Consider the following 26426-nt stretch of genomic DNA (forward strand, 5'->3'; position numbering starts at 1 on the left):
CATTACAGGTGTGTACCAAATAACTCTGAATTAATGGTAAATACTAGTAAATATTCTATAGTTACCCTTCTACTCCTGTTTGTGACTTCCCAAAAGAGGAGACCTGAGTATCCCCAGGCTCTTGTTCACAGCGTGATTTTACTCCATTTAGTGTTCAAACATGGTGCCATACTCAATGCATCGTGTGGGAGACACTCCAGTCATGTTTCTTACATGGCACAAGTCCACATACTTGGCCTCACTGCTGCATATACTTTTCTGTGAGGGCCATACATCTCTGATGCATCTGATGGTTCAGCTTGTCCTTATAGAGTGCTGACATTGGCAGAGCTAAATCCAGAAATAGCCTGCTGCCTTTGCTGATGTAAAAAACAGATCACAGCGACCAGAGCAACATTCTCATTCTTTTAGAAATAGTCCCACAAGAATCAGAATAGCTACTCTATATCTGGAAGGGGTATGACCTGATGATGCTAATGTCACATGCAGGGAGAAGTATGTCAGACAGAAGTTTTGGTAACATGCACTTGGGAGCTTTTGTGGGGAAGAGGCCTTTGACAACAGGAATACAACCTGTGTTTGTATTGATTCCTGCACATTGACCAGTGACCCTGAGGCTTCTATTGATTACATGTTAGTTTTAAAATGCCCTCTGCCATTAACTAAAACATGCTGGAGTCAAAGGAAAGATTTGCTTACATTTGATAGAGTCTGGACTTTGGTTCACTCACCTTGGAGGAAAACAACTGCCATGACTGTTAGCCCTACCTGCAAAACTGTGGGTCTCATGGAGTGGTCTCCTGGAGATTCTTGGAGGTCAAGGGTAGTTCTCAGGTCCATACTGGCTGACTCCATGCTTGCCTCCAAGCACAGTATTAAAAATTTTATGCCTTTATTCTGCCTCTTGCCTTTTGATGTTCCATTCCTTTCTGTTGTTCTGTGATTTGACCAGGTTGAACTGGCCATATAGTGCTGCAATTAGGTGTCATGCAGTCACTGAACAACCAGGAGCTGCTCCCATGTGAGCCCCATAAGATACACACGTACTTACTGGGCAGTGGGCAGTGGTTGCACGTGCCTTTAGTCCCAGCGCTTGGAAGTCAGAGACAGGCAGATCTATAGAGTTGAGTTCCAGGACAGCATGACTACACAGAGAGACCCTGCCTCAAAAACAGTCAGACACACACACACCTGTTTATGTTGTTTCCAGGGTCTGAGGGTCATTATTTGAGGATGACACAATCTCCTCCAGCACAGCTCGTAGGCGCCCAGACTCTTGCATAGACAGGAGTGGACGTCCTGCTCTGGCACGGTGTTACAGTCTGGTTTTTTGTTGTTGTTGTTGTTGTTATTGTTCTTTAGATCACAACTACCTTCCCCAAGGATCCAGTTTACACTTTTTCTATTTCTCAAAATCCGTTTCCTATTGAAAACCGGGATGTACTGGGTGAAACACAGGTAAGCTCTTTGTCTTAGACACAGAATTTAAAGGAACTTTTAATTTTTATCTAACATTGGTCTGTTTTCCCCAAAAATGCCATTTTTCATATTCCCTTGATTCGTTGTGTGACAAGTCCCATTAGGCCCTGTTCTTGGTATTGTCGATCACTTAGATGCTCGTTTTTACCAGGCAGTAGATAACTGTGCTTACATCCTCTGGAGCCCGTGGGCCAGGCTTGTTAGAGATCCGCCCTCACTTGGCTTCCTGGTGTTTCCAATGTTACTGATCACTTTTTGTTGTCTACCAAGCTTTCTCTGGTTTGTATGTAAATGCCTCCTACAGTAGCGATGCAGACGCTCTTAGTTCCTGTGGTCTGCCCTACTTTGCTGTCTCTTGGGCTTCTCTGGGTCCCGCGTGGCCTGGCATATGGTGTGGATGTGCTCTGTTCATATCTCCTACCCTCTCCTTTGCACTAACATCAAATCTAACCAGACCTCAGTTCCCATTACTGCCTAGTACAGACAGTCTATGTACTTACTTGTTTTTAAGATTGCTCGGTACCAATATTTCAGGATATGATTGGCTGAGGAACAGCTGTAGTATTTACTTCTGGTGTGGTTCCTCACAGCCTGTCTATCCAGAGATGTCAGATGCTTGAGGGTGCAGGATGGTACCAGTTACTTGGCAGACCTTTGAGATGCCCACAGTGGTCCTCTCACATGTGTCTGATTGTTTAAAAGCTGCCCTTACCAAGTTATGGTGCATGCCTTTAATCCAAGCACTCAGGGGGCAAAGGCAGGCATCTCTCTGCTTTCAAGGCCAGCCTAGTACAGACAGCCAGGGTAGGTAAGGGTGATTTCTGTTGCTCTGTTCCGTGAGCAATGTCTTGGATCTGAGCCCACTTACATACCTGGGTCAGTTGTGCTTAGGTCTCCTCTGGGCAGGAAGGTCACATTAGCCCTGTGACTCTCTGTACCTCGTGTAGCTCCTTGGTGGTTATTGAAACAGTATAGTGTATCTGTTTACTGTGTGTTTGTTTAGTAGGAGGCAGCACTCTTTCTTGGTTTAATGCTAGGGATTTGTGGTAAACTTTATTTTCCTTCTTTTTGACTCATTCCTTAGGACTTCCATAGTTTGGCCACCTACTTATCCCAGAATACCTCATCCGTGTTCTTGGATACCATCTCCGACTTCCATCTCCTGCTGTTTCTGGTCACCAATGAAGTCATGCCACTGCAGGTATCAGCTCTGCTGCCCCTTTGCTCTCTTTCCTCAGATCCCAAGGACTGATGTGAAGCTTGGTGTCAAGAGATAGCCACCCCATACGCATTGTGTGAGAATGTGCATGCCACAGCACTTCATTAGGGACCTTTATTTACTGTTGATAGAGATATTTGACCTTTAGCCTTCATGGTAAAGGACGGTTTGGTTATTGAGCATCACCTAGAGAGCTGAGGGGAATGAGCTATGTCCTCTATCTAGCTTGGAGCCCTGGCTAGGGACCCCACAGTTGAGACCGTCCCTGTTCCACAGCCTCAGAACCAATGTCTCCAGTTTTCTGATACCCCCTCACCATATGAACCAGTACTGTTAATGGCCTGAGCCCAGGAAGTTTTGCCAGCTTCCAGGTCCTGCACACACCATTGCACACTTGGCATTTTAAAGATACACCATAAGGGAGAGAGACTGAGTGTTCTACAAATGGTAGGTGCTTTCTGGACATAGCAGGACAGCAGGTCCCACCAGGAAGCCTGTGCATGCCTTGGGCATTCACAGCTTGAGACTCCTGTTTCCGTAGTCCTTCTTTGCCTGAGGTCCACAGAAATGCAAAAGAGATAGGGACAAGTCATCTGAAGTTGATGACACTAACTCTACCTCTTTCCTTAAGGGTAACTAAATAGAGCTGTCCTTGCCAGAATATTTCCATGTAGCAGCTTGTGGTTGTCCTTCTATCTTGCTGGGAGTACAAACATAACAGTACATACACACCCAGCTAGGATGGATGACGTGTTTACCACCCAGTATGATGCTCTACATGAGGAACGCTGGTTTTTCTGGTTGTGGTCAGCCTTCTGGATTCAGGGTCAGCCCTGCCATCTGAATACAAGGTGACAGGTCTAATGCATCTTGTATTTTGCAGTGACAACTTCTGAGATTCTTTTTCAATTTTCTTTGAAAGATGTTATTGATGTTAAGAAAAAAAAAAAAATAGAGCCAGGCAGTGGTGGCGCACGCCTTTAATCCCAGCACTTGGGAGGCAGAGGCAGGCGGATTTCTGAGTTCAAGGCTAGCCTGGTCTACAGAGTGAGTTCCAGGACAGCCCGGACTATAAAAAGAAACCCTGTCTCGAAAAACCAAAAAGAAAAAAAGAAAAAAAAATAGAGTGTTTTCTCCTCAATCAGAGCAGAATGTAACCCTCCTTGTGGCTTCTTGCAGGACAGTATCAGCCTGCTGCTAGAAGCCGTGAGGACCAGAAATGAAGAGCTAGCACAGACATGGAAAAAGTCTGAACAGTGGGCTACCATTGAGCAGCTATGCAGTAAGTGTCTCAATTCCCTACTACCAAGGGTCATAGTCAAAATATAGAACATGAGCTCTGTCGTTTATACACCGGACCTCTGACCCAGGTGCCTCTTTGGAGTACTTGGGCAAAGGGACAGACATAGTTACCAGCTTTGGCTGGACTTGTTAACAGTTTGCAAAAGACAACGTAGGAGTGTACTATCATTCTTCAAGGGAATGGCAATGGAGACATGAGATACCACTGCATGCTCATCAGAGTGCTAAAATGAAAAAGAAAAAAACACACACACACAGACCTGACAGCATCAGGTACCTCGGAGAACGTGGGGCAGGTTGGACTTGAACTCTACTTGGGAGTGGGTGTGAGTTGCTGAGGAAACTACACTACAGATACTGGGACTGGGATGTAGCAGTCTCACTGTTGAACCTTTACCGGGGCAGAGGAAGATACAAAGAAAGCCCACAAAGAGTTTATGTGAGTGTAAATCTGCACAGATGCTCACTGCAGGGCCGTGATGGTTCTCACAGAAATACCTAGCAACAGGGGAGCAGACTTCAAGTGCAAGTAGGGAGGTGTTTGCTGACTGGAGCCAGAACAGTTGATGTGCTGACGGTTTGGGCTTAAACAGTAGGGGCTTTTGAGTTACCCTGCCCCTATCATGTGGCTCTTAGGATATGTCTTTTTGTGTGCAGACATGACGTGTTCTCACTTTACCCTACAGGCACTGTTGGTGTGCAGCTCCCAGGCCTCCATGAGTTTGGTGCAGTTGGGGGTTCTGCGCGTGCTGCTACCTCTGCCATGTGGGCCTGTCAGCATTGCACCTTCATGAACCAACCTGGCACAGGCCATTGCGAGATGTGCAGCCTCCCCCGGACCTAGGGCTCTGGGCCTCTGCTGTGTGGGACTGGGCCAGTCCAGCCCTCTCTGAAGTCTGGAGCACCACATGTTCCCTAGGCCTGAAGCCCACAGCCCTGAAACAGTGGGGCCAGCTACCCTGATATTCCGGATATACTGAAGCGTCTCAGTGCAGATCTTGAAGAGAAAGAACCCCAGCTGCTGTGTTGGGGTTGAACAGAACCTCCCAACTGGAAAGGCAGAGCAGACCTGCCCAAGAGTACCCTACATGCCTCATTTAGTTAGTAGCTCCCCACTGTATTGGAGGGACTGAACACCTCTGACAAGTCACCTGAAATTGGGGTGCAGAGGGTGCTGCTGTCACCCTGCTGTCTTTCCTTCCTCTATGAGTGTTGTTTTCTGCCTTCCCACCTTCTCCCCTAGTGTTTGGATGGATGTTCCTGGCTGCCTCTGTTCCCTTGCTGTGGGGCTGTGTCCCTCCTCTGGGAGCATGTGTGGCTAGGGGGTGGTAGCCTTGATGATCTGACATGCAGTGTAGTTGGTCCTTGCCCTTTACTTGCCTGAAATCAGCAGTTATCAGTTATTCCCACCCAGGAAACTTTTATTTATTGTTTTTTAAAGATAAAACTGCACAGATGGGAGTGAAAGGTTTAACTCTGCTCTCTCCTCCTTCAGTGCAGCTCCTCTTGGGTGGTTAATTGGGCAGGAGGCCACAATCATTTCTCCTCTGAAGCAAACCTCAGTGCCTGAGACTTTCCTGCCACGCTGTGGACAGTGGCAGTGGGTAGCATGGGTGGGTCATCAGAGCAGTAAAGGCTCTTGCCTGACAGTCAGCCCCTTCAAGTCTATGGGCAGCCCTGGAGTTCTGGTCCCCTCTCCTAGCACTGTTCCTTTACCCAACGAGTCCCTACACTATGGCCTTCTTGCACAGTGCTGTGGCAGTTGAGAAAGCCTAGAAAAGGTGCCCATGTGACCACTGTGAGGCAAATAGAAACAGTCTCTGAGGGTCCTGTGTGGCTGTGTTGTGACAGCCCTTACCCAGGTAAGACATGGATATCTTGATGCCTCGTTGCCTTAATGAGAGCTAAGTCAACTGTCCTTCACCCTGGGAAAGGCCATGCCAACTGTGGACTGCTGGGAGCCATGTGTGTCACTTTAGTAGAATGCACCCATGCTTCCTTCCTTCTGCATCTTTGGCCCTGTGGACAGAACGCTTGTTGATAGGTTACTGTGGCAGGGCTGGCCGGCACCATTGGTCTCACCTGGCATGAGATCTGAAGCTAAAGCCCTGGGACCGTGGAGCCATTGGGCTTGGTTTGGTATTGACAGGGTCAGCCTGGAAGGTCAGGAGTGGTAGAGAACAAGGCAAACAATCTCTCCAGCTACCTGCCAACAGTATCTGGAGAAAGTACTGAGGGCTGTCCAATCTCCCTCCTGGTAGTGTCCCTGGCTAGGGCTTCACATTTCTGTTTTTTCCCTAAGATGGGTAGACTGGATGTTCTGGCATTTCTGTGTCTGCGATTTAGCTATGTTTCTGATGCCAATCATACTAGCACCATTACTCGTGCTGGACAGCACAGACTCTGAAGACCTGTTTGCCACTGCTTATTCCCCCAGTCATCTTTTGTCTACAAAGTTAATTACGTTCTCATGTTCTGGCATCCACGTAATTCTTGTTTTCTCTGACTTTTAGCTAAAGAAATTGTTGTGATTTCTCTGCTTATGGTTTTGAGTTACTCTTTGTTCAGTAATGCACTTTATTTTATTGTCCAAAGAGAGTCAAGCTAAAGCTACCAGCTTGGGGTGAGCCCTACAGAAGGTTCAGACCTGGGTGGCCCAGCTACCTCCTCTTACATGGAGGTGGCCCTGGCCCCACCTCTAATCCTCCTGTCCTCAGGCCCTACAGCCCAGAAAGAGGTGCCTGTGAGCATACCCACCCAAGCGAACCCAGTGGCTGCCATCGTCCTCTTCAGGCTCAGAGGTGGGGTCTGGCCCTGGCCTTGCTCTGACCAGCCTGCTCCTGGACATGGGTGCTCCGCTTCGGCTCTGCTCTGGGCTCACAGGTGTGCATTGGCTGGGTGTGGACTAGTGTTTCTTTGATCCCAGCCCTGCAGTGGAACCTAATAAAAGCACCTGAAGCGATTGTCCTGCTCCCAGTGCGTTGTTCCTGTGCCCAGAACCATTATCCACCAGTATGGCGTGTGTGTGTTGCCTAGTAAGGCACAGGGACAGTCTTGTGTGTCAGAACCTGGTGTGCAGAAGATAAACTGAGGATGCTGCAGAGGAAGAATTCCTCTCCCACTTGTTTCCCTCCAAGGTGTCTTCAGAGCAGCCTGGGACCTGGGCTCAGATCTGTCCAGAGGTCAGCCACTCAGAAATGACAAAATAGGTTTTTATTCTTATTTTCTTGCCATTTTTTTTTTAATGTACAGCTGGGCATGGTGATCTGTGCCTTTATTCCCAGTACTCTGGAGGTACAGACAGGCTACGACTGTAAAGCCTAAAAAAAAGATTATTTGGGGGCTGGGGGTACGATTCCAGACAGGGCTTTTTGTTTTGTTTTAGTAAGCTTTGCTGTTCTGAAACTAGCTTTGTAGACCAGGCTGGCCTTGAACTCACAGAGATCCACCTGCCTCTTCTTCCTGAGTGCTGAGATTAATGGCATATAACGCCACACATCTTTTATTAGTGTTTCTGTTCGCTTTTGTGCACATAAATAGCTCAATAAAAGATGTGGGAGCCCCTGGAGCTATTGGGGATTGTGAGCTTCCCTATGTGGATGCTGGAAATCAAACTTGGGTCTTCTTCAAGAACAGTGTGTGCTCTTAAGTGCTGAGCCATCTCTCCAGCCCCAGGATGTTTTGATGGCTTCACTAGGATTATGCTATATCCCAAGCTCACAGGACATTTTGTGCCTGGTTGTGGCCCCAGACACCTTTCTTTGTAGATTTGTTCACTGGAATTTTCAGATGAGTCAAGGTTGTCTGGGCTGGCCCTAAACTCAATTCAAGTATTCCTGCCTCAGCCTCCCATGTAGCTGCCACTCCAAAAGCTGTCTAGTTTCTGATGAGTGCTGTAGAAGAGTGGTGAGTACTTCATCTTGTACTTGGAGCCTCATTCCAGAGTAGGATTCTCAGCTTGCTCCCTATAGGACCTGCAAGTAGAGCTGTCGTTGAAAATTTAAAGTTTCCCTTAGACTCAGCTCATTCGTGTTCTCGGCATCCTCTGCTCTAGTTCAGAATCACATCCTGCTCGAGTTCAGGAGTGGAGGAAAGGCTCTTCTGGCTGGCTGGTCTAAAGCACATTTTTCCCTCATCAAGGGACTGAACAGTGTGCTAAGCCACCCGACTACAGCGAGCCCCGGCATATGGGCGGTGCCCTCTCAAGTGCTGTAATAAAAGGGTGCGAGGGCAAGTGCTGCATACAACCTGCACCAGAGCAACCTCTGCTCAACAAGTAGGTGATCTGAGGCAAGGACCCTGACGTGAACCCGAGTAGCTTGCAGGACTGCATTACATTGGGCCATCCTCCAGCTTTCCACCTCCCCCCTGTAAACTTGGCTCTTTGCTAAGCCAGTCCTTTTGCTAACGCTCCAGTCCTTGCAGGGCGTTCCCGCCATCTAGCGGACCGTTGAGCAGCCGTCCCCGCCCCTGCAGCAGGCCCCGGCCACGCCTCCGCAGCGGCCGCTTTACGGCGGAGGCCGCGCGGCGCCGTAGGCAGCCGTAAAGCCTGGAGGCGGCACCGCCCCTCAAGGCTGAGCCCTGGCCCGGCGCCCGCAGGATGGCGGGCGCATCCTCCCGCGTGCACTACCTGTCGGACTTCGGCTGCCCGCTCGGAGGCCGGGCGGCGGGGCAGCCGCATGTGCTGCGACATGAGGCGGAGGTCTTTCTGTCCACCGGGCGCGAATTCGTCTACGTGTATGACCACGAGGGCGGGCTGCTGACGGTGAGCGGCGGGCGGGCGGGCGGCGCCGTTCCGAGGTGAGCCAGGGCCGCGTGTGCCCTCGCCTGACCTCGCTCTCCTGGCGCCCAGGCGGTGTACCAGTTTCCCGACCAGGTATGGCACCTGCAGCTCCTGGCCATCCGCAGGACACTCTACGTCCTGTGTGCCCGGACTGGCATCTACTGCCTGTCGTTGGACTCACTGGACAGGTGAGGGGGCGTGGCCCCACGCGGCCCGGCAAGTGCACAAGTCGGGTCCCCAGGGAGGCCTGCTTTCATTTCCTCCTTTGAGCCGTGCGCGATTTGCCCCTGTAGTAGTCGTTCAGACGGCCACTGGCAACACGCTGGGGTCGGAGGCAGGGGACTGCGGTCTAGGCCATCCATTCCTGCACTTGGCACCCTCCAATACCTGTGCGTATGTGGCAGTAGAGTGTCTACTTCCAAGAAGTTCTTAGCTGTTGAGGCTCGGGTAGTCCAGCCAGGAGCACCATTGTCATTGCCCTCGGGTGCCTGGCAAGACCTCTTAGAAGTGGGTCTCAGAACGAGGTGTCTCTGGCAAGTAGTGACAGCAAAAGCTTGTTGGGCATTGGCTTGTACTGGAAGAACTCAGCGTGCACAGCTCAGATACAGCCTTGACAATAGTTCCCACACTGATGAGCTTTGTCTGCAGAGCCATGTTTCCAGCTGATCCATGTGTCAAGTGGAGTGTGTGTGTGTGTGTGTGTGTGTGTGTGCGCGCGCGCGTGCGCGCGCCCTGCTGAATGGCCTGTGATGTCTCCTGCCTAGCCTACTCAGACCAAGTCAGGTTATTGTTGAACACGATATGAGTCTGCCACACCCAGTACTGACTATGGTTCCATTGTTCCTGAAGGTCTGAAAGCCAGGCCTGTGAGGACAAAGAGGATGAGGCTCCCCCTTACCCTGTCATCCATGTGGAACCAGATGCCTGTGTCCTCCCCGACGCTGCCCTCTGTGCCTTCACTGTGCTGGATGATATGTTGGTCACCCTGGCACAGGGCCCCACCCAGTGGAAGATGCAGCTATTTGAGCGTCCCTGTGCAGGAGAGGAGCCTCAGCCTGGAGGCCAGGTTGGGGAGGTGGAGCTGTCCACCTGCACCCCTCCAGGTGGGGTGCTGGGGAAGCCTACAGCCCCGTGCTTCCTGCCAGTGCTGTGCTGCGTGTTCCCACCAAACTGCAGGGCACCCCACGGTCACCCCCAGGGCTGCGGGTGCCTCATGCTGGAGGAGGCCCTCTTTGGTCTACTCTTTGGAGTTGATGCCACCTTCTTGAAGTCCCCCGTGATCCTCTGCGGTCTCCCTGATGGCCAGCTTTGTTGCGTGGTCCTGAAGGCCTTAGTTACTTCTGGGTTAGCCCCCGGTGACCCAAAGGTCCTGGTCAAGATCCTCCACCACCTAGAGGAGCCTGTGATCTTCATCGGGGCTCTGAGGGCAGAGCCACAGGAGGAGGAAGCAGCAAGAGAGTTGCTGCCCGGCGAGAATGTGCAGCACTCTGACTGCTTAGTGGCCCTCGGTCACCAGGGCCGGACACTGGCCATCAAGGCCAGCTGGAGTGAGTCAGGGAATCTGGTGCCAGAGCTTCGTGAGTATTGCCTCCCAGGGCCCGTGCTCTGCGCCGCCTGCGGCGGGGATGGCCACTTGTACCACAGCACTCCCTCAGACCTCTGTATGGTAGACTTGACTCAGAGAGACAGTCCTTGGAACGCCGAGAAGACAGACGGGGACACAGGAGGTCTGCCCTCGGTGCTGTGCCCAGTCACCTTGAACATCTGCAGTGCCCTCGCTCTGTGTGTGACAGCAAGGGCGCCTACAGGTATGAGCTACCGTTAGGCATCACAGAGGCGCAGGGCAGGCTCCTCCTTGCCTTTCTGTTTGGCGAGACTTTTGCTAAGCCAGCAGGTGTGGGGCCTTCCTCATCAGGCTCACAGACCAGAAGGTCACTCACTCCTGTCTTGGGGTCAAGGGACTTCTGTATGTGTGTCCTCCCTGGGATTGGACTGTGGCCCCTCAGTCAAGCACCACAAGCATGCGGCTTGTGGGGTTGGTTTAAGAGCATCTCCCATAGCAGCGCTCAAATTGGGTCAGGCCACACACCCGACGTGTCCTCTGAGAGCTCAAGGAACCTGCTTCCGCTGCTGTGTGGCCCATTTACGAGCCATTACGAGAAGGTGTCCCTGAGCTCTCTAAGGAAGCTTTAGCTAGGTTTGGCTGGCTCTGGCACAAGAGGAAGACATCTCTCCCCTCCCCCAGTGTCTTCCCACTAAGATCAGCTAAAGCCTGCTCCAGAAAACATTTAACGGGGGGTGGGGAGAGGAACACGCTTCGATGGAAAGACCCAAACCACTTCAGGTGAGGGGGCATAGCCTGAGACTAGGGTACCTGTGAACTGACTTCCAGCCACTAAACTGCTCACTTCAGAGTTCGTGTTAAGAGCTGTGTTGGGGACTGGGAAGCAAGCAGACCCTTGGCAGGGGCGGGACAGGAATACATGGCGGAAAAGCTAGAGATTGGGGGTGAGCAGAGCTCACCCTCTGCAGCGCTTTGCTTTGGAAGGCTCCGCAGCCTTGCTCCATATGGCCTGTTGAGGGCTGTGACACGGTGCCCTTGTTTGGCCCCTCTTTGTCCTGTCTGTGTGGACCAGTTGCCACCACGGCACCACATCTGCGGTGCATCATCTTGTGTAGGCACTTCAAAGTATGCACAGATGTCAGTGGTCCCCGTCTCTGTCCAGACCCTTGGTGCCTGTGGGCGTCTCAGGCCTCCCCTCTTTTCCTTCCTTGGTCCTCTGCCACACTATTCTGGGGTCCAGAGCAAACGGCTCTGAGTGTCTGGCAGCTGCTCCGTGTTTATGACCAGCCCTGCGTATGTCCATCATCAGGTAGCACGGAGCTCCTGGCCCTGTCTTCTAAAGGACGCCTGATCACCTGCAGTCTGGACTTGAGCTCTGAGGCACCCGTGCCTGCCAAAATGAGCGTGGCAAATGCAGGCCAGAAAATTAAGGAGCTGCTCTCGGACATCGGTGATGTCTCTGAGAGGTGAGCTGCAGGCTCTGGCTCAAGTAGAGCTTGTGCCCTGTTCTTAGGGGTCAGCATCCTGTGTGGAACTGACCCAGGCTAGGGAGGGTTTGGGTAACAACCATCCGTGTGGCTGTCTCTGCCTCTGTCTCCATCAAGAGCCAAAATATTTGCACACAAATCCTCAGAAGACAAGAGACCCCTTTCTTCCCTATGACATGACCTAGAAATATTCTACCAATCCCTCACCTGCTTCCTTAGAGGCCAGAGGGACCTACTCTCAACAGAGCTTCCAACACCAGACCAAAGGAGGACATCTTTCCCTGACCTGTCCCCCCCAGCCACCTTCAGTGCCCATCCCTCTTGTCCCTCATGACTGGGCTTTATGGCCCTGTGACTTGAGGCTATTCCCACAAGGCCTAGCTCCCACTGTCACTGTGGAGTGTTGCAAAAGGAAAAGGGGGGCCGATTGGGACATCTGAGGTGATCTATGGGATAGCTCAGCCCTGGTAGTCATAGGCCAGCTCAGCATCTCCACCCGGCCCTACCCACGATAGCCAAGATTAAAGATCAGGTCAGGCAACTTAAAGTATCCTCCAGATGTACTCCTTGGGCCTGGGAGCTGCCTCAATCCTCGGAGAGCTGGCGCGTGAACCATGGTCTGGTCCCTTTCCCCCAGGGAGTCTGCAGACACGGCTCCCTCTGCTGTGATCCTTCTCCTGGGTGTCATGACTGTCCTTTGCAGGGTGTCCTTTCTGAAGAAAGCTGTTGACCAGCGCAACAAGGCCATAACCAGTCTCAATGAGGCCATGAATGTGAGCTGTGCCCTGCTGTCCAGTCAGGAGGGTGATCGGCCCATCTCATGTTCTATCACCACCTCCTGGAGCCGCCTAGAGTTGCGAGACATGCTGATGGCCACCTGCACACTGGAGAACAGCAGCAGCTTCAGCCTAGACCAGGGCTGGACCTTGTGTATTCAGGTGCTGACTAGTTCCTCTGCCTTAGACCTGGATGGGACCGGCTCTGCTTTCACGTACACCATCCCAGTGGACAGACTGGGCCCAGGCAGCCGGCGGGAAGTGACGCTGCCCCTGGGCCCTAGTGAGAGTGGTGTGCTCGACCTGCCTGTGACCATGTCCTGCTGGCTCTTCTACAGCCTCAGGGAGGTGGTGGGTGGGGCCCTGGCCCCCTCAGACCCTCTAGAGGCCCCCTACCTGGAGAAGCTCCCTCTCAACCTTCCTAAGCAAGAAGGCGTCTGCCTGCCCCTGTGCAAGCGCACAGTGGACATGCTGCAGGGCCTACGCTTTCCCGGGGTGGCCTCGCACCCTGCACAGGCCCCCTGTGTGCCTGGCCCTGCCTGTGATGGTGTGGAAACTTTCCTGAGGACCTGCCAAGCCCCTGGCAGCGAGCCCGCCGGTGCTGCCTCCCTGCGGGCCAAGTACCTGCCTCCATCCACAGCCTCCATCAGGGTGTCCGCAGGCCTTCTCAGAGCAGCCCTGGAGGACGGTCACGCAGGTTGGTGGCACAGCCAGCTTCTCTTTGGCTTCGGGGCCCTACAGCCTGTGGAAGTAGGGTGTCCCTTTCTCTCCCCATGGCTCCTACAAGCTCCACTGCATCCAGACTGCTGTTGGATCTTGTGTCATGGTCCTTTGTGTGTTCCTTAAAAACCGTGAGGTGGTACAACCTAAGCAGAGGCAGATGTCACCAGAGAGCAGTTTGGTAAGTTCTCTCACACAGTGCACCTTGGGGTGTCCAGACCAAAAGCTGGTCTGTCAGAGTTCTGTTACAGCACTGGGCCTGGCTTTCGCTCCCTCTGTGTGAAGAGTCAATTGTATTGTTTGGGGCCACATCTGGCAGAAGTGTCCTGGTCGTCAGTACCCCCGCCCTGCTCCCAAGGGATGTTGGGTTGCGTATTATGTGGCTCACAGGACGACCTGAGTCCTGGGTCCATGACTTCCTGATAGTCTGTATTCCTCCCTGCCTGTTGTGTAACTAGCCTAGCTTCCGACTTGTTGAAGGGCTGTGAGCGTTTGGGACACTTAGGTGGCACTGGGAAAGGAGCATTTGGCGGAAGCCACATAGGTGCCTAAGCTCCAACAGACGCCTCTCTCTTGCAGGTTTCCACCTGTGCAGTGCTACCCTGCAGTGGCTCCTTGCCGAGAACGCTGCTGTGGATGTTGTGAGGGCCCAGGCCCTGTCTTCCATCCAGGGAATAGCTCCAGATGGAACTGATGTCAACCTCATCATCCATGAGGCAAGCAGGGGCCACTCTGTTCTTGGGGAGACAGACCTCAGGGCTCACGTTCCTCAGTGGGTCCCTGGGCCATTGCTTAAGAAGAGTTACTTGAACTGGCCTATCAGTATCGAGAAAAAGCCCTGTCTTAACTATATCCATCATGGGTTCCCATTCTTGTGCACAGTGGACTCAATGCAGTAGCCATCCCAAGCTAGTACCAGCTAATTGTTGGGCCACTAGAGGGCGATGCGCTCCCTTCAAGCCACACACCAACACACCAACCAGACCTTTACATCTTCCTGTCAGAGACTCTTGGAGACTAGCCCTGTCTGCCAAGAGCTGTGGGCCTCTACCCCCAGAGCTCAGGCCATGTCCTCTGAACTCCTTAGCCCCACTGTCCACTGTACTTCCCCTTTAAGCCAGGCTGTGGCCAGCTTCTAAAGCAGACAGTTCCTAGGAACTGGCTGAGTAGGAACTGGCAGTAGTTACAGCCGGCGGACAGCATCTGTGCTTACAGCCACACAGAGAAACCACTTGTTGCCAGGCCTTTCTACAATCCCCAAGTGCTGGGTCGTATACCTTTGTGTGAAGAGAAAGCCATGGCGACCCATCCTATAGTTAGCACAGTAAGGATCTCCTAGAAGGGGCTGAGATACTCACAGACAGGCTCATTGGCTCCCAGGGTCAGAACCTCACTTCCTGGCATGGAGCTAAGTATAGCTTGGGTCTTGATGTGGCTCAGAATGAGGTGGAGCCTACAGGATTGGACTGAGTCATCCTGATACGGTTGTGCCCCGCAGGCAGGTTTCTCTAGTCTGCTCACCTTTAAAGTATAAAGAACAGTCCGGACCGCGTACAGTCCTGACTCCGTTGCAGCTCCTCAAGGTCTCATCTGTTGCAGGTAGCTGTGACTGATTTGAGCCCTGCAGGCCCCATCCAGGCCGTGGAGATCCAAGTGGAGAGCTCCTCTCTGGCCAACATGTGCAGGGTGCACCATGCCATCATCAAACGAATACAGGTACCACAGCCAGCAGGGGTGGGGATGGGGGTTCTGGAAGGAGGCTCCGAAGGCGGTAAGCCGCTGTCTGGGTTTCCTCTGTGGACCCATGCAACTGTGAGCAACATGGTACATTGCCATGTGAACCTTCCCAGCAAACAAGACCCTCCCCTCCAGATGTCCTGTCAGCCCTTGTGTCACCCACATCTGAGTCTATTTGTCTGAAGTTTCTAGTCATCACTTGTCATGTCTGGGTCTGAGCCCCAGGAATGGATTTCAGGCCAGTGTACCTGAGCTGTGAAGAGGGAACAGCCAGGGAGGCCACACCGTGGAAAAGCTACTTGAGCACTGTGCCTCCTCAGATGAGGAGCTCCCCTGGTGCCTCAGGTGGCTGTCCAGATCAGCTGTCACCTGCTTGTGACTGGTATGGCCCAGTCCCAAGGCAAAGTTTGCAGTTGGTTCTTGGCTATAACCCTCCACTGACCTTTCCTTAGAACTTGACCCTGTATGTCTGTGCTACTTCCCCTAAGAATCAGGACCTGACAGCTGACCACTCTGAATGGAGGGCCAGGTTAGAGGTGGTGGTAGTTTCAGAGCTGGAAGACCAGCCCATGTGTTCTCCTGGCATGGGACTCCCAGGTGTGATCAGCCCATGAAGTGAGTGACAGGCCGTAACATAGCTGCGGGCTTCATGCCGCCGGGAGTTCAGTCTCCGAGGTGTGGACTACAGGGCAGTCTCCAAAGCAGTGGCACCTCCAGTGGCCTTTTGCTCAAAAAATCCTATTATAAGGACACAGCCTTGTAGGATTAAGGCCAACCTAGTGACTATCCTGGTCATCCTCAAAGACTCCATTTCAAAAAAGCTTCATTCAGGGGACCTGGGGTAAGGAGTTGATGTGTGGTCTCAAGTGGACACAGTTGATCCTTGATGAAGAATCACATGGTACAGCTGCCCTTGGGTAGCATTCAGAGCAGCTGTAGCAGCACACCTTCATGGTGTAAGGACAGGACTCTGCCCACAGCCGCTAGGGTCCTATGGGTTGTTAGCTTCCCCATAGGCAACACTCTCCAGGACACTGAGTGGATATTTGAGTTAGACAAGTCTTCCCCAGGGGGCTTTGCTCATATCTGAAAAGGCCACCGGGTCCTCACCTTTCAGACCTCAACATTTAGCAAGTTAGACAACTGCCTTCAGAAGCAGGAGTGAATACCCAGCACCAAGTGAGCCTGCACAGGGAATGAGAAAAACAGATCAGATTGGGGTCCTGCCTAAGGCCCAGCCCAATGCTTGTCTGAGCCACAGAAGGGAGACTTGGGTTTAGGCTAAAAAGGCTTTTAAACCAGGTGTGGTGGTCCACACTTTTAATCCCAGCACTTGGAGGTAGAGGCACACAGATCTCTGAGTTCGAGGCCAACCTGGTCTACAAGGCAAGTTCAGGACAGTCAGGGCTACAAAGAGAAACCCTGCCTCAAACAAACAAACAAGCAAAAGGGCTCTTTGATCAGTCCTAGTGGTGTGTCCCCAAATTAGGTTGTGGCAGGAGAATCAGGAATTCAGGGCCAGCCTAAGCAACATGGCAAGCTTGAGGCTACCCTGGGCTACTCAAGGCCCTGACTTAAATTCCAGAAATGTCTTAATTACAGTCAGGTGGGAATTCCTGCTGCTCTGAGGAAAGTCCTGGTGAACAAGGTGGGAAACACTAGTGGATGAATGAGTGGGCTCTCCACAGGAGTCAGGCTCAGCTGAGCAGGAAAGCCAGGAGACAGAGAAGAAGAGGTCACTACACTCTGAGTAGAATGAGGACCCTACCGTCTAGACTTGGGCACCTACTCTGGACAATGGGAAACACTCTCCAGTAAAACACACACGCCCTTCCCCTTATGTCCTCCAGACTATGGTCACAGAGCAAGCAGCCCACGGCTCCAGCCCACCTGACCTCCGCATGCAGTATCTACAACAGATCCACGCCAACCACCAGGTAAGCCCCAGTGCCTGGGGCTGAGGAGTGTCCCCAGATGACATGTAAGGACGACAGTACTCAGCGGCACCAGCCGTGGGGGCTGCCCAGTTTCCAGTGTGGGCTGCGTTCTCTGCATGGCACCAGAATGTATAGGGTCTTGTCTGTTTCCTGTTAGCCTGGCCACCCATGTGGCTGTGTGTTACATATTTAAGGCTGTGTGACCCCTTGCTCCTTTTTGGACTACCCACTCCCTCCCCAGTATAAGCTGCTCCTTGGGAGGCCCGGGCTGAGCTTGCGGCCTGCCCACAGGAGCTGCTCCGTGAAGTGCAAGCCCTGCGTGAGCAGCTGTGCACGGAGGATGAGGTGGCCTCCTTCTCCACAGCCCAGAAGCTCCTGAAGATTTACAAGCAGCTGCGCAACCCTAGCCTCGTCCTGTTGTGACCAGGTAGGTCCTGGTCCTCCATCCACGCTTCCTCCAGTGTGCTGACCTTGGTGGTTTACCCAGAATGGAAAAGGATGCCGGGCTCAGGCAGCCACGCCTCCTGGATAGTCAGGGAGGCAGGAAAAAGGGGGTGGGGTGACGTAATTTCAGGCATGTCTGAACCCACCAGGCTTTAGTGCTTCCCTCCTTCCTGACAGCTGCTGGCCAGCTCCACGTCACTGCGGGACACACATGGGGCTTGCCTGGCAGCATCCCTCCACTGGAACCTCTGCACCCTGATGGGAAGTATCGTCACCCAAGTACTCAGGCCACGGAGACACAGGGTTTCTGGGGTTCAGACTTCCAAGTTTGGGACTGTTCTGCTGCTGACCCCAGCACACCCCAGGAGTGCTCGCTGACTGCCTGTCTGGGGCCACCAGGTGGCAGAGTGCTCCCTGCAACCAAAGCACAAAGACCATGGGAGGACTCCCATTGATGCCAGCAGCACGGGCTGCCTCCAGCACTGTGCTGCTTTTAGCCCCACGTCCCAGCCTCCTCCTTCAGCTGGGCCCTGCCCGGCTGCTGGTGCTGTCGTTACCATGGGAGGGGAGAGCTCTGCAGAGCTCTGTGCCTCCTCCTGTTGTCTGTCTGTGAGGTGCTGTGCTGACAAGCTACCTTTCTGTGATGTTCCAGGTGTCTACTGAAGTTGACTTCACTTCTGCTCTCCGCCTCTGTGTTGTGCTCTGTGCAGCTGGATGGGTAACCCTTCCCAGCTTCCCTTTGTCCTCTGACCAGAGGACACTCCTCAGTGTCCAGGTACCCTCCACCAAGGCTTCTGTGGTCATTTGGGGCCAAAGATCTGCCCTTCAAGGTCTGGCCAGGCTGAGGCTACTGGCTACTGGCTTCTGCCACGCTCACCTCCCGGGCATTTACTTGGGAGTCTGTCCATCGTACAGGACAAAGTTTTTCATAGGGCCAGTTAGGATGTTGAATAGGCCCACTCTAGATACCACCTTGAGTCTATATGAGGCTGGCTTTTGTAACAAGGTGCTCATTCCCAGGGTTGTCAGCTTACCGTGGTCCGTAGCAGGCCCTGTCCACAGCTTATCCCCAAAACTACTCTTGCCGTCTCCCAAGTGAGAGCCTCAGGCTCCTCTATGTAGTGCGATCTCAACAAGCTAGAGAGGCTGAGTCAACCCACAGGACGTAAAGGGCCCGCCTTGGAAAAAGGGGGTGTCTGCTAGGCTGCACTGGCTTCAGTTTCTGTCAGAGTGGACATTTTCTAGTGTCCCCTACTTGCTGTTCTGCCCCACAGAGATCGAGAGGCTCCTCTTTAGCCTGAACTCGAGCACATCTTGGGAGCTGGAACACGTGTCCTTAGTGACTGGTGCTGATGCTGTCCTACCTCAGCCTTACTAGGACACAGACCTGCATCTGGGCTTTGGCCTGTTACCCTGGGCACTGGCTGAATTAGTAGAGCCCACTACTTAGGTGGCTTAGGTGGCTGCCAGAGTAGAAGAAATACTGGTCTTAGCTGGAGAGTCACACTTGACATGTCATTGTGGAAAAAGAATGATCATTATTCCAGCTGGGACACAGGTGTTCAGCACCTGTGTGGTGTCCCTGTACAGGTATGCCTGACATCACGAACACTGCAGGCCATGGACCACCTGGGCTCACAGACGAGATTCCAAGACGTGGCCCACTCAGGATGGCTGCTAAGGTCAACTCCGGGAGTTAATAGAGATATTCCCTGACATGTGTCCCTGGTCACTTGGGGCAAGCCAAGGGCAGTCCTAACGGTGAGGGTATGCGTGTGGCCATCACTTCTATCCGGCTTCCTGCCTTCCCTACCAGCTCTGCATTGCCTTTGCAGTCCCGCACACGCTCAGGCTGCACCACTCCCGGGCTTGGGCTTGTAACCCCATGGGTCTCTGTGGTCTCAGTCGTGGACTTTGAGCCCCAAGTCAGCCAGGGTTAGAGTCCCTTCCCCAGTCTCTAACCCAAAGCCTAGCAGCTGCTGGGGCAAGATGGATGAGGGGCCGAGGCAGCCCCAGCTCTAACCACGGCCCGTGCCCTGAGATGTATACAGGAAGGGAAGAGACTTGCAGGGGCTGAGGGCTTTCCCAGGGGCAGAGCTCTGGTGCCGAGCAGAGGGGACCTCGTGACTCCAGGGTGCACACCCTTCCCACTACCAGGCTGGGCAGCTTGAGCCCACAGCAACTCTGCAACAAAGGTTTAATGCTGGGTCAGTGGGCTCTGGGGTCGACCTCCTGTGAGTCCTCAGTATTCCCAGAGGGCTTCCCCTGTAGGCAGGTCCGCATCAGCACGCAGCAGCCCTGAGGCACCTCCACGCAGGTACTTGCCACTAAGGGCACGGATGGCCAAACGGCCACGCTCTCGGAACTCGAAGAGGAAGTCCTCCGCCAAGTCCCCATCGCTGCACACGCTTCCGTGGCTGCCCGTGTACCAGAACCCGCCTCCGCGGCCTGGGGGCAAGGCTGGGGGTTAGCAGGGCCCCACACACCGAGCCTCCCAGAGCCTCCCTGCACTTTCCCGCACCTCGGATCTGATAGGCGCCATCCCTGAAGCTCAGGTGGAAGACATCATAGGTGGACCGGTTGGTGTCCAGCTGGTTGGAGCCTCGGCGGTGACACACAAAACCATCCAGGCCACGCAGCACCAGGATGGGTCGGTTGATAAGTTTGAGGATGAAGAACTCATCCTCGCCTGCGGGAGAGGGTGCTGTGGACTGACCACTCCCCCACACACACACCTGTCCTTTCCAGGCCGTGGACTCAGGGGTCCAGGTGTGCTACTTCCTAGTGTGCTACTGTGGCAAGAGACCTAGCACCACCACAGAAACAGTGTTCCTAATGTAGAAGGTGTTGAAGAGGTGCCCAGGGGACCTCAGATGCACAGACCCTGGATGGAGAGCTGCCCCAACCCTCAGAAGGCAGGGAATGCTCACCCACAAAGTCACTGATGGCGGCCAGCTGCCCATTTTTCTTCATGCACACATAACGCCCATTGCTGGCTTTAAGTGCCACCCGCCGGCCATGCCATTCCATTTCAAACATGGTGTTGGCAGAACTGTGGGGGAGGGGGAAGATTTCAGAGAAAGAGGTGCAGAGTTTGCCTCCCTAATCCTCCTTGGGTTCCAGGTGGAACAGAAGCCTGTCCTCCACAGAAGCCACCCATCAACAGTAGGAGTGACTCCTCATTGCAGTGAGTGCTGTTTGCTGATTGGGCTGCTATTCTCACGGCTGAGGCTGTGCTCAAGGTGCTGGTGGAGGTGACGACCGAAAGTGACAGTGGTCACCAGGTGTGGTGGCACAAAACCCAGCAGAGGCAGATCTCTGGGTTGGAATCTATGTTCCAAGCCATCCAACAAAGCTACATAGTGAGCCTTCTCTCAAAAAAACAAAACCAAACAGTTGGTGGTGGGGATGATGTGGTAAAAGTGACAGAGACAAGGGCAGGTGCACTCACACTTGTGTGGCCGTGGCCTGAATGCCTCCATGAGTGACCAAGGTCCAGTAGCCCCCAGTGCTGGTGTAGAAAGTACACTTCTTTGTTTCCTGGTCAATTTGCATCAGGAATGTCTCATGATCCAGTTCTTCATCCTGATTGGCTGAGACATTGATTCCTGGAGGGAGAAGACAGTGAAGCTCCTCACACCTCTCCTGGGAGACAAGACATGGGGAAGCATACTTTGGATACCATGAAGGCTGAGAGAGTCTCAGCTAGCGCTCTCTCCTCTTTAGATTTTGAAGCCATCTGTCAGAGGCTGCCCCAGGACAGTCAGGTACCAGTGCCCTCACACATGGCCTCCAAGGATGAATTCTTAACCCAGCTCTTCCCACACTTCCTGAGACAGAACTTTTCGTGCTGGCAAATCCCTGTTCTGCTAATCAGCAAGTAATCTGCTTGTTCCTGCTCTCTGGACACAGGATTTACAGCGATTTCTATTTATAACACACCCTTAGGCTGTCAGGTGGGGTCTCTGACCTTCCCGCTGAGGTGACCTAGTTCGTAGGCAGTGACTGGTAACCAGCCCACCTCCCACACATACACTTGAGTCTCTGGGGAGGGCAGGGTGCCCAGGGCCTGTGTGGTGTTCCTGTAATGCAGAGAGGACAACTGTGCCATGGCCTGACTCAGCATACAAGCCCTGAAACAACCTCAGGATTGTCCCATAAGCTCCGGCTCCCTCCTACAAACTGCATCAGTTCCGATGGCAACTGGTAATTCTTGAATAGTGTGGCAGGCAGAGCCCTCAAGATCCCTGGGGCTCAGGATGTAACAATAGGAGGTGGGGGACAGAGCCTGAAGGTCAGGCCATATTGAGCGGGAACAACCAAACAGTGCCCCTAGTGGAGAGACTGCAGTGTGCTGCCCTTTTCTAGCTCCCAAAGGCCATGGCCAGACCCCCTCACCCTGGAGATCACTGCTCCCACACAGAAGAGCAGCTGGCACAGCCCCAGGAAACGGCCCCCTCAGGCCAGAGAGGAAGTCCGATCCCCTGGCACTGGAGTTACAGGCAGTTGTGAGCCGCCATGTGAGTGCTTGGAATTGAACGTGGGTCTTCTGGAAGAGCAGCCAGTGCTCTTGAGCACTGAGCCATCTCTTCAGACCCGGGCCCAACAGTCTGTTTTACTGCTCCCACCTCTGCAGCTCCGTCATTGCAGCGACAAACACTAAACTGGGTGGTGGAGCCAGGGACAGCCCTCAGCTTCGTGTACAGTACTGGGCCACGTGTGAGAAGGCAGTGGGATTCTGGGTAGTGTCTCATATGGAGGTATGCTATAGACGAGAAAAGTCACATCTCAACAAAGATGATTCCTGCAGGGACAGAAGGCAGAGCCAGGTCAGGGGACCTTAGCTGGGCATGCCACTAGCACCATCCATCGACTTCACCCACATCTCCATCTCGCAGGCCAAGGTGCTGTGTCCCGCGTCACATCACGGCTCCTGCATCTGCGACAGGGCGTCTGCATGCACCTTCTCCTTCACACTCACCTGCTTGGAGGGAACTGACCTGGCAGTGGGAGGGGCACAGAATCCAGAATGATCTGGACAGTGATGGGTGGATTCTGGACAAGTGTGAGGCATGTCCCCTAGGATTCAGGAAAGGGGTTGCGTCTGTCTGTTCCTGGCAGAAACAAATGCTCACAGCTGAGCTGCATGTCAGCCCTACAGCACCAGTAAATGCAGACAGGCAGACGCTAGCAAAGAAACCCAGTACCAAGGCTACAAAGTGGTTGCTCATAGGTAGCTCCTGGCTAGAAGACAAGTCTGGGGGCTGTCCCTCCAGATGACCAGACCAAGATGAGCTGCTACTCAGTAGATGCTGTGTTGGCCAGAACAAACACCCAAATGACCTCTCCAGCTTCCTTGAGCTGAGTGTCACTTCCACCCCAACACAAAGCCCTATCCGACACCAATCCCAAGGCGGAACCACTGGCAGGCATCTCAGCCCCAGTGAAGGAAGACTCAAGCCCAGTGTGCTTTTACTTCCAGTGTTCTTACCAGGAGATTCTCCCAGCAAAGGGATAGAATCACATACAGTGTGGTCAAGAGCTGGGCAGAGGCGGCACACACCTTTGATCCCAGCGGGCAGAGGCAGGCACATCTCTGGATTGGAGTGCAGCCTGGTCTACTCAGCAAGTTCCAGGACAGCCAGAGCCACACAGAGAAACCCTGTCTCAAAAAACAAAACAGGCTGAAAGAGGCCAGTTGGGTGGCTCAGCAAGGTAAGGTGCTTGCCCTGAACGCCTAGTGATCGGAGATTGATCCCTGGATGTGAAGGTGGAAGGAAAAACGGACTCCACAGAGTTGTCCACAAGTGTGTTAAGGCATGTGTGTGCCCACATGTTACACACACACTAATAAATTTTATTCTTTTTTCAAGACTGGGTCTTACTAGGTAGCTCTGACTTTCCTGGAATTCATTGTGGCTGGCCTCAGAGATCCACCTGTCCCTGCCTTGAATGTGCTCGACTAAAGATGTGCACCACTGTTTCCAGCTAGTTATTATTATTTAAGAGACTGAAAAATGTGCTGCAGAGATGGCTCAAGCTTTAAGAGCACTGACTATCTTTGCAGAGGACCTGAATTTTGTTCCTAGCACCGTTACCAGGCGGACTCCAGAGGAGCCAACACCCTCTTCTGGCTTCTGCAGGCACCTGTATTCACATGCAAGTACCCTATGTGCACATCATGTTTTTAAAGGCTGAAGAAGAGCAATCCACGCAGCCACTATCCTACCCAGCTCCATGACTATCAGATCCACCATCATTTTTTCCTTCTGTGTTGAGAATGGAACTCAGCGTTGTACACACCAGACAAGTGCTAGCCACTGAGTTACGTCCTCAGCCCACATTCCACCATTATTGTCACAGCTTCTCACTGCCACCATCACCTCCAACACCACCGTCACAGCTTCACCCCCGTCCATCACTATCTTCACCACCCCTACCACTTTCACCCCAACATCACTAACACCCCCACCAAGCCCCCACAGCATGGCCAGCAGTACAGACACTGTTACCACCTTCCTCCAGTCTGTTATAGTCTATTTGTTACAGTGTTTAGCACCCCATCTCCTCCAGGAAGTACTCCATTACGCTGTCCTGGCTAGCTTGCTTGACTAAGGTCTGCAAATGTTTTGGCCTTCCCCAGGCCAGGCAGTATGGCTGGACCACAGGGCTGGTAACTCCAATGCCTATTACTGCGTCAGACTGACCAAAAGGCCATCGCTGCAGATGCAGGTTCTTCTGGGTGGTCTGGCCTCCCACGTGGGAGTTCCTGACCATCTGGATAGGACATAAGATGCCCAGGGAGATGTGACACATATGTGCTACTACTACAGCAGTGGGCAGGGTCACGACAGGCACATGGGAGCTGCCCTTTCTCGGGCAAGTGCTGGTGTGAAAGGGTCTGAGTGAGGAAGGAGGAACATTCCTGTTTCACCTCTCCATTTGACTGAGCTCAGAGCACTCAGGACAAGGTCTGTCTGGGCACCCTGGAGTACATGAGCCCAGAGCCCAAAATGGAAGTAACTGTTTCTTCTGGCCTGAGCGAGACTCTTGGCTTCTTCATAGGGCAGAAGGAACACTGTGTTTACCTCAGACCGCTCAGGTGTCACACAAGTGACCGGTGGCCAGGAAATAATGAAAACCAAGCCACACCCCACAGGTAGAAATGGCACCTTCCCCTTAGAAGTACAGGTCCTAGGCAAGGCTGACTTAGCCGTGTCTAACACAGGATAACAGTGAAACCTCATTCTTGGGGTACCACAAGGTCCCCACTGGCCAAGCATGTCAAAGTGGTTTCTGTTTGCCCTCCCCTCATCCCTCCCTCATCTCCCCCAGAGATGAGAAAGTGGGGTGGCCCAAGAGAAAATGTGTCAGCCCCCCAGCCTGCTTCCCACCGCCCCCATAGTCTGCCATTGCCTCGCTGCACCTCTCCAGTCTTAGAGGCAGACAGTCTAGCAGACAGCACATCCAGCTGATACTCTCCAGACGTCTAGTGAGTGAGTGACAAGGACTCCTGAAGCCATCAGCCCCACTTATACTGTGTGCAGAAATACCCATCTCCAATGCACAGCACCCCCAAACCCAGCATGTGTCAGGTGTATGCACACATGCACACACCACACAATGGCCGCTGCCCTGCCCTACCTTGCCTCACAGAGACATAGCGGCGGTTGGCAGCTACCAGCACCACCTGTGGGTGACTCTGCTCCAGGTCGAAGAGTTCATCCTTGCCGGGCCTTGTGTTGCGGCCAGCCCTGAGCGTGCCGGCAGGCCCCACAGGTGCCAGGTATCGGCCGTCGCAGTCCTTGAAGGCCAGCTTGCCGGCCTTGAACTCCAGTGTGTAGCAGGCATGGGCTTCAGGCTCCCAGACAAGGCGGCCATCACTGCGAAGGTAGCGGCTGTCATAAGACTTGAGGCAGTACCGCCTGCTCTGGAAAATGAGGGTGACTAGTGCATCCACACCCCACGGCATGTCACCATCTGCTGCCATCTCATCCTCCTGAAGGCACAGGTGCACATATCGGCGACGGCTCACACTCAGCAAATGAGCCTGTGGGTGGATGGCCAGGTGCACGGTCCACAGCTCTGCGGGGGAGATGGCTGTAGCAAAGCAGGACAGTCGGTCCTCTGTGCCACCAAAGAAGCGGCCGTGTGGCTCTGACTGCAGCACCCAGCGCCCATCAGGCTGTGGCAAGACCAGGAAACGGCAGTCACGGCCTGGCTGATCCATCTCACAGGCCACGCGGCCATCTTCTTCCGCTGACAGGTAGCGGCCTAGGTGACTGCTGCGGAACAGCACAGCGGTGCCCTGCCCCGGGTCAGGCTCCAAGACCCACATCTGCTTCCTCTTGAGGCTGGCTGCCGAAGCGTTGACCTTGAAGCCAAAGCTCTCTGCTGTCAGGTAGCGGTCAGCATCGTTAACAAGGCCAAACTGGATCTTCAGCACCTGGTGCAAGCCGTTGGTTGGCATCTTTGAGGCTAGCCACGTTGCTTCAGGGGCCGGGGAAGCTCTGAGTGTTGAGGGGGCCTGTAGCCCCCTCTGAGGCCCAGATCTGTTTATTTGGGCCTTGGCTCCCAAGCCTAGCCAGCAACATGGACACTACCTGCTCCAGTGCTGCCTCCCTCTGTCTTGTGGCCTTGGCTACCCAGGCAGATCTTACATGGCCAGCGGGCAGCCGAGGGCGGGTGAGGGGGGCGGATCAGAAATGCACCGGCTTAGGAGCAGAAGCCACCTTGCCTTACCCCCAGCTTGGATTTCAGTGGCTCCTGGATAGCACCAAGTCCAGAGTCAATGCCCAGCAGGACAAGAGCAAAGTTGACCACCTCCTTGTCCCCTCACCCACAGCTACCTGGGTCCCATGTCCTATAAACTGTAGATTCCACAGTTCTCAGCCTCTCTTCTTACTGCCTATAGCTCCAGGCCTCCCAGTCCACAGCTCAGACCCCGAGTCCAGCCCAGCTCTTTCCCAAGGTAGAAA

At 53.5% G+C, this 26426-nt stretch overlaps 3 protein-coding genes across 6 annotated transcripts in view; 2 read left to right on the forward strand and 1 right to left on the reverse strand.

Moving 5' to 3' along the window:
* Nploc4 (NPL4 homolog, ubiquitin recognition factor) overlaps window positions 1–6963 on the forward strand; it is a 58128-nt gene extending 51165 nt beyond the window's left edge. The window contains exons 14-17 of one of the 2 annotated variants that reach the window (XM_028787920.1): window positions 1363–1458; window positions 2564–2680; window positions 3878–3980; window positions 4687–6963. In XM_028787920.1, coding sequence (XP_028643753.1) covers window positions 1363–1458; window positions 2564–2680; window positions 3878–3980; window positions 4687–4844 — 474 coding nt within the window. In that variant the 3' untranslated portion in view covers window positions 4845–6963. The remainder of the gene's footprint in view (window positions 1–1362; window positions 1459–2563; window positions 2681–3877; window positions 3981–4686) is intronic. The other variant, XM_028787921.1, reaches the window with a different exon arrangement.
* Window positions 6964–8566: 1603 nt separating this feature from the next.
* Faap100 (FA core complex associated protein 100) lies at window positions 8567–18133 on the forward strand. 2 transcript variants are annotated; one of them, XM_028787909.1, is made up of 10 exons: window positions 8567–8765; window positions 8853–8971; window positions 9633–10591; window positions 11657–11813; window positions 12538–13307; window positions 13910–14046; window positions 14930–15046; window positions 16918–17004; window positions 17296–17431; window positions 17626–18133. In XM_028787909.1, exons 1-9 carry the CDS (start codon window positions 8601–8603, stop codon window positions 17425–17427), a joined length of 2643 nt encoding a protein of 880 aa, XP_028643742.1. In that variant the 5' UTR covers window positions 8567–8600; the 3' UTR covers window positions 17428–17431; window positions 17626–18133. The 2 variants fall into 2 exon arrangements, with proteins under 2 accessions (XP_028643742.1, XP_028643743.1); XM_028787910.1 differs by having other exon boundaries at window positions 8601–8765; window positions 17605–18133.
* Window positions 18134–19626: 1493 nt separating this feature from the next.
* Window positions 19627–26082, reverse strand: Fscn2 (fascin actin-bundling protein 2, retinal). 2 transcript variants are annotated; one of them, XM_028787937.1, is made up of 5 exons: window positions 25093–26082; window positions 20900–21056; window positions 20379–20500; window positions 19970–20137; window positions 19627–19896 (listed from the first exon to the last, which is right to left on the reverse strand). In XM_028787937.1, exons 1-5 carry the CDS (start codon window positions 25916–25918, stop codon window positions 19691–19693), a joined length of 1479 nt encoding a protein of 492 aa, XP_028643770.1. In that variant the 5' UTR covers window positions 25919–26082; the 3' UTR covers window positions 19627–19690. The 2 variants fall into 2 exon arrangements, with proteins under 2 accessions (XP_028643770.1, XP_028643769.1); XM_028787936.1 differs by having other exon boundaries at window positions 19691–19896; window positions 19970–20215; window positions 25093–25918.
* Window positions 26083–26426: the final 344 nt, after the last annotated feature.

The sequence above is a fragment of the Grammomys surdaster genome, unplaced genomic scaffold (assembly GCF_004785775.1).
Source record: "Grammomys surdaster isolate TR1022 unplaced genomic scaffold, NIH_TR_1.0 125688, whole genome shotgun sequence".
NCBI classification, from domain to species: Eukaryota; Metazoa; Chordata; class Mammalia; order Rodentia; family Muridae; genus Grammomys; species Grammomys surdaster.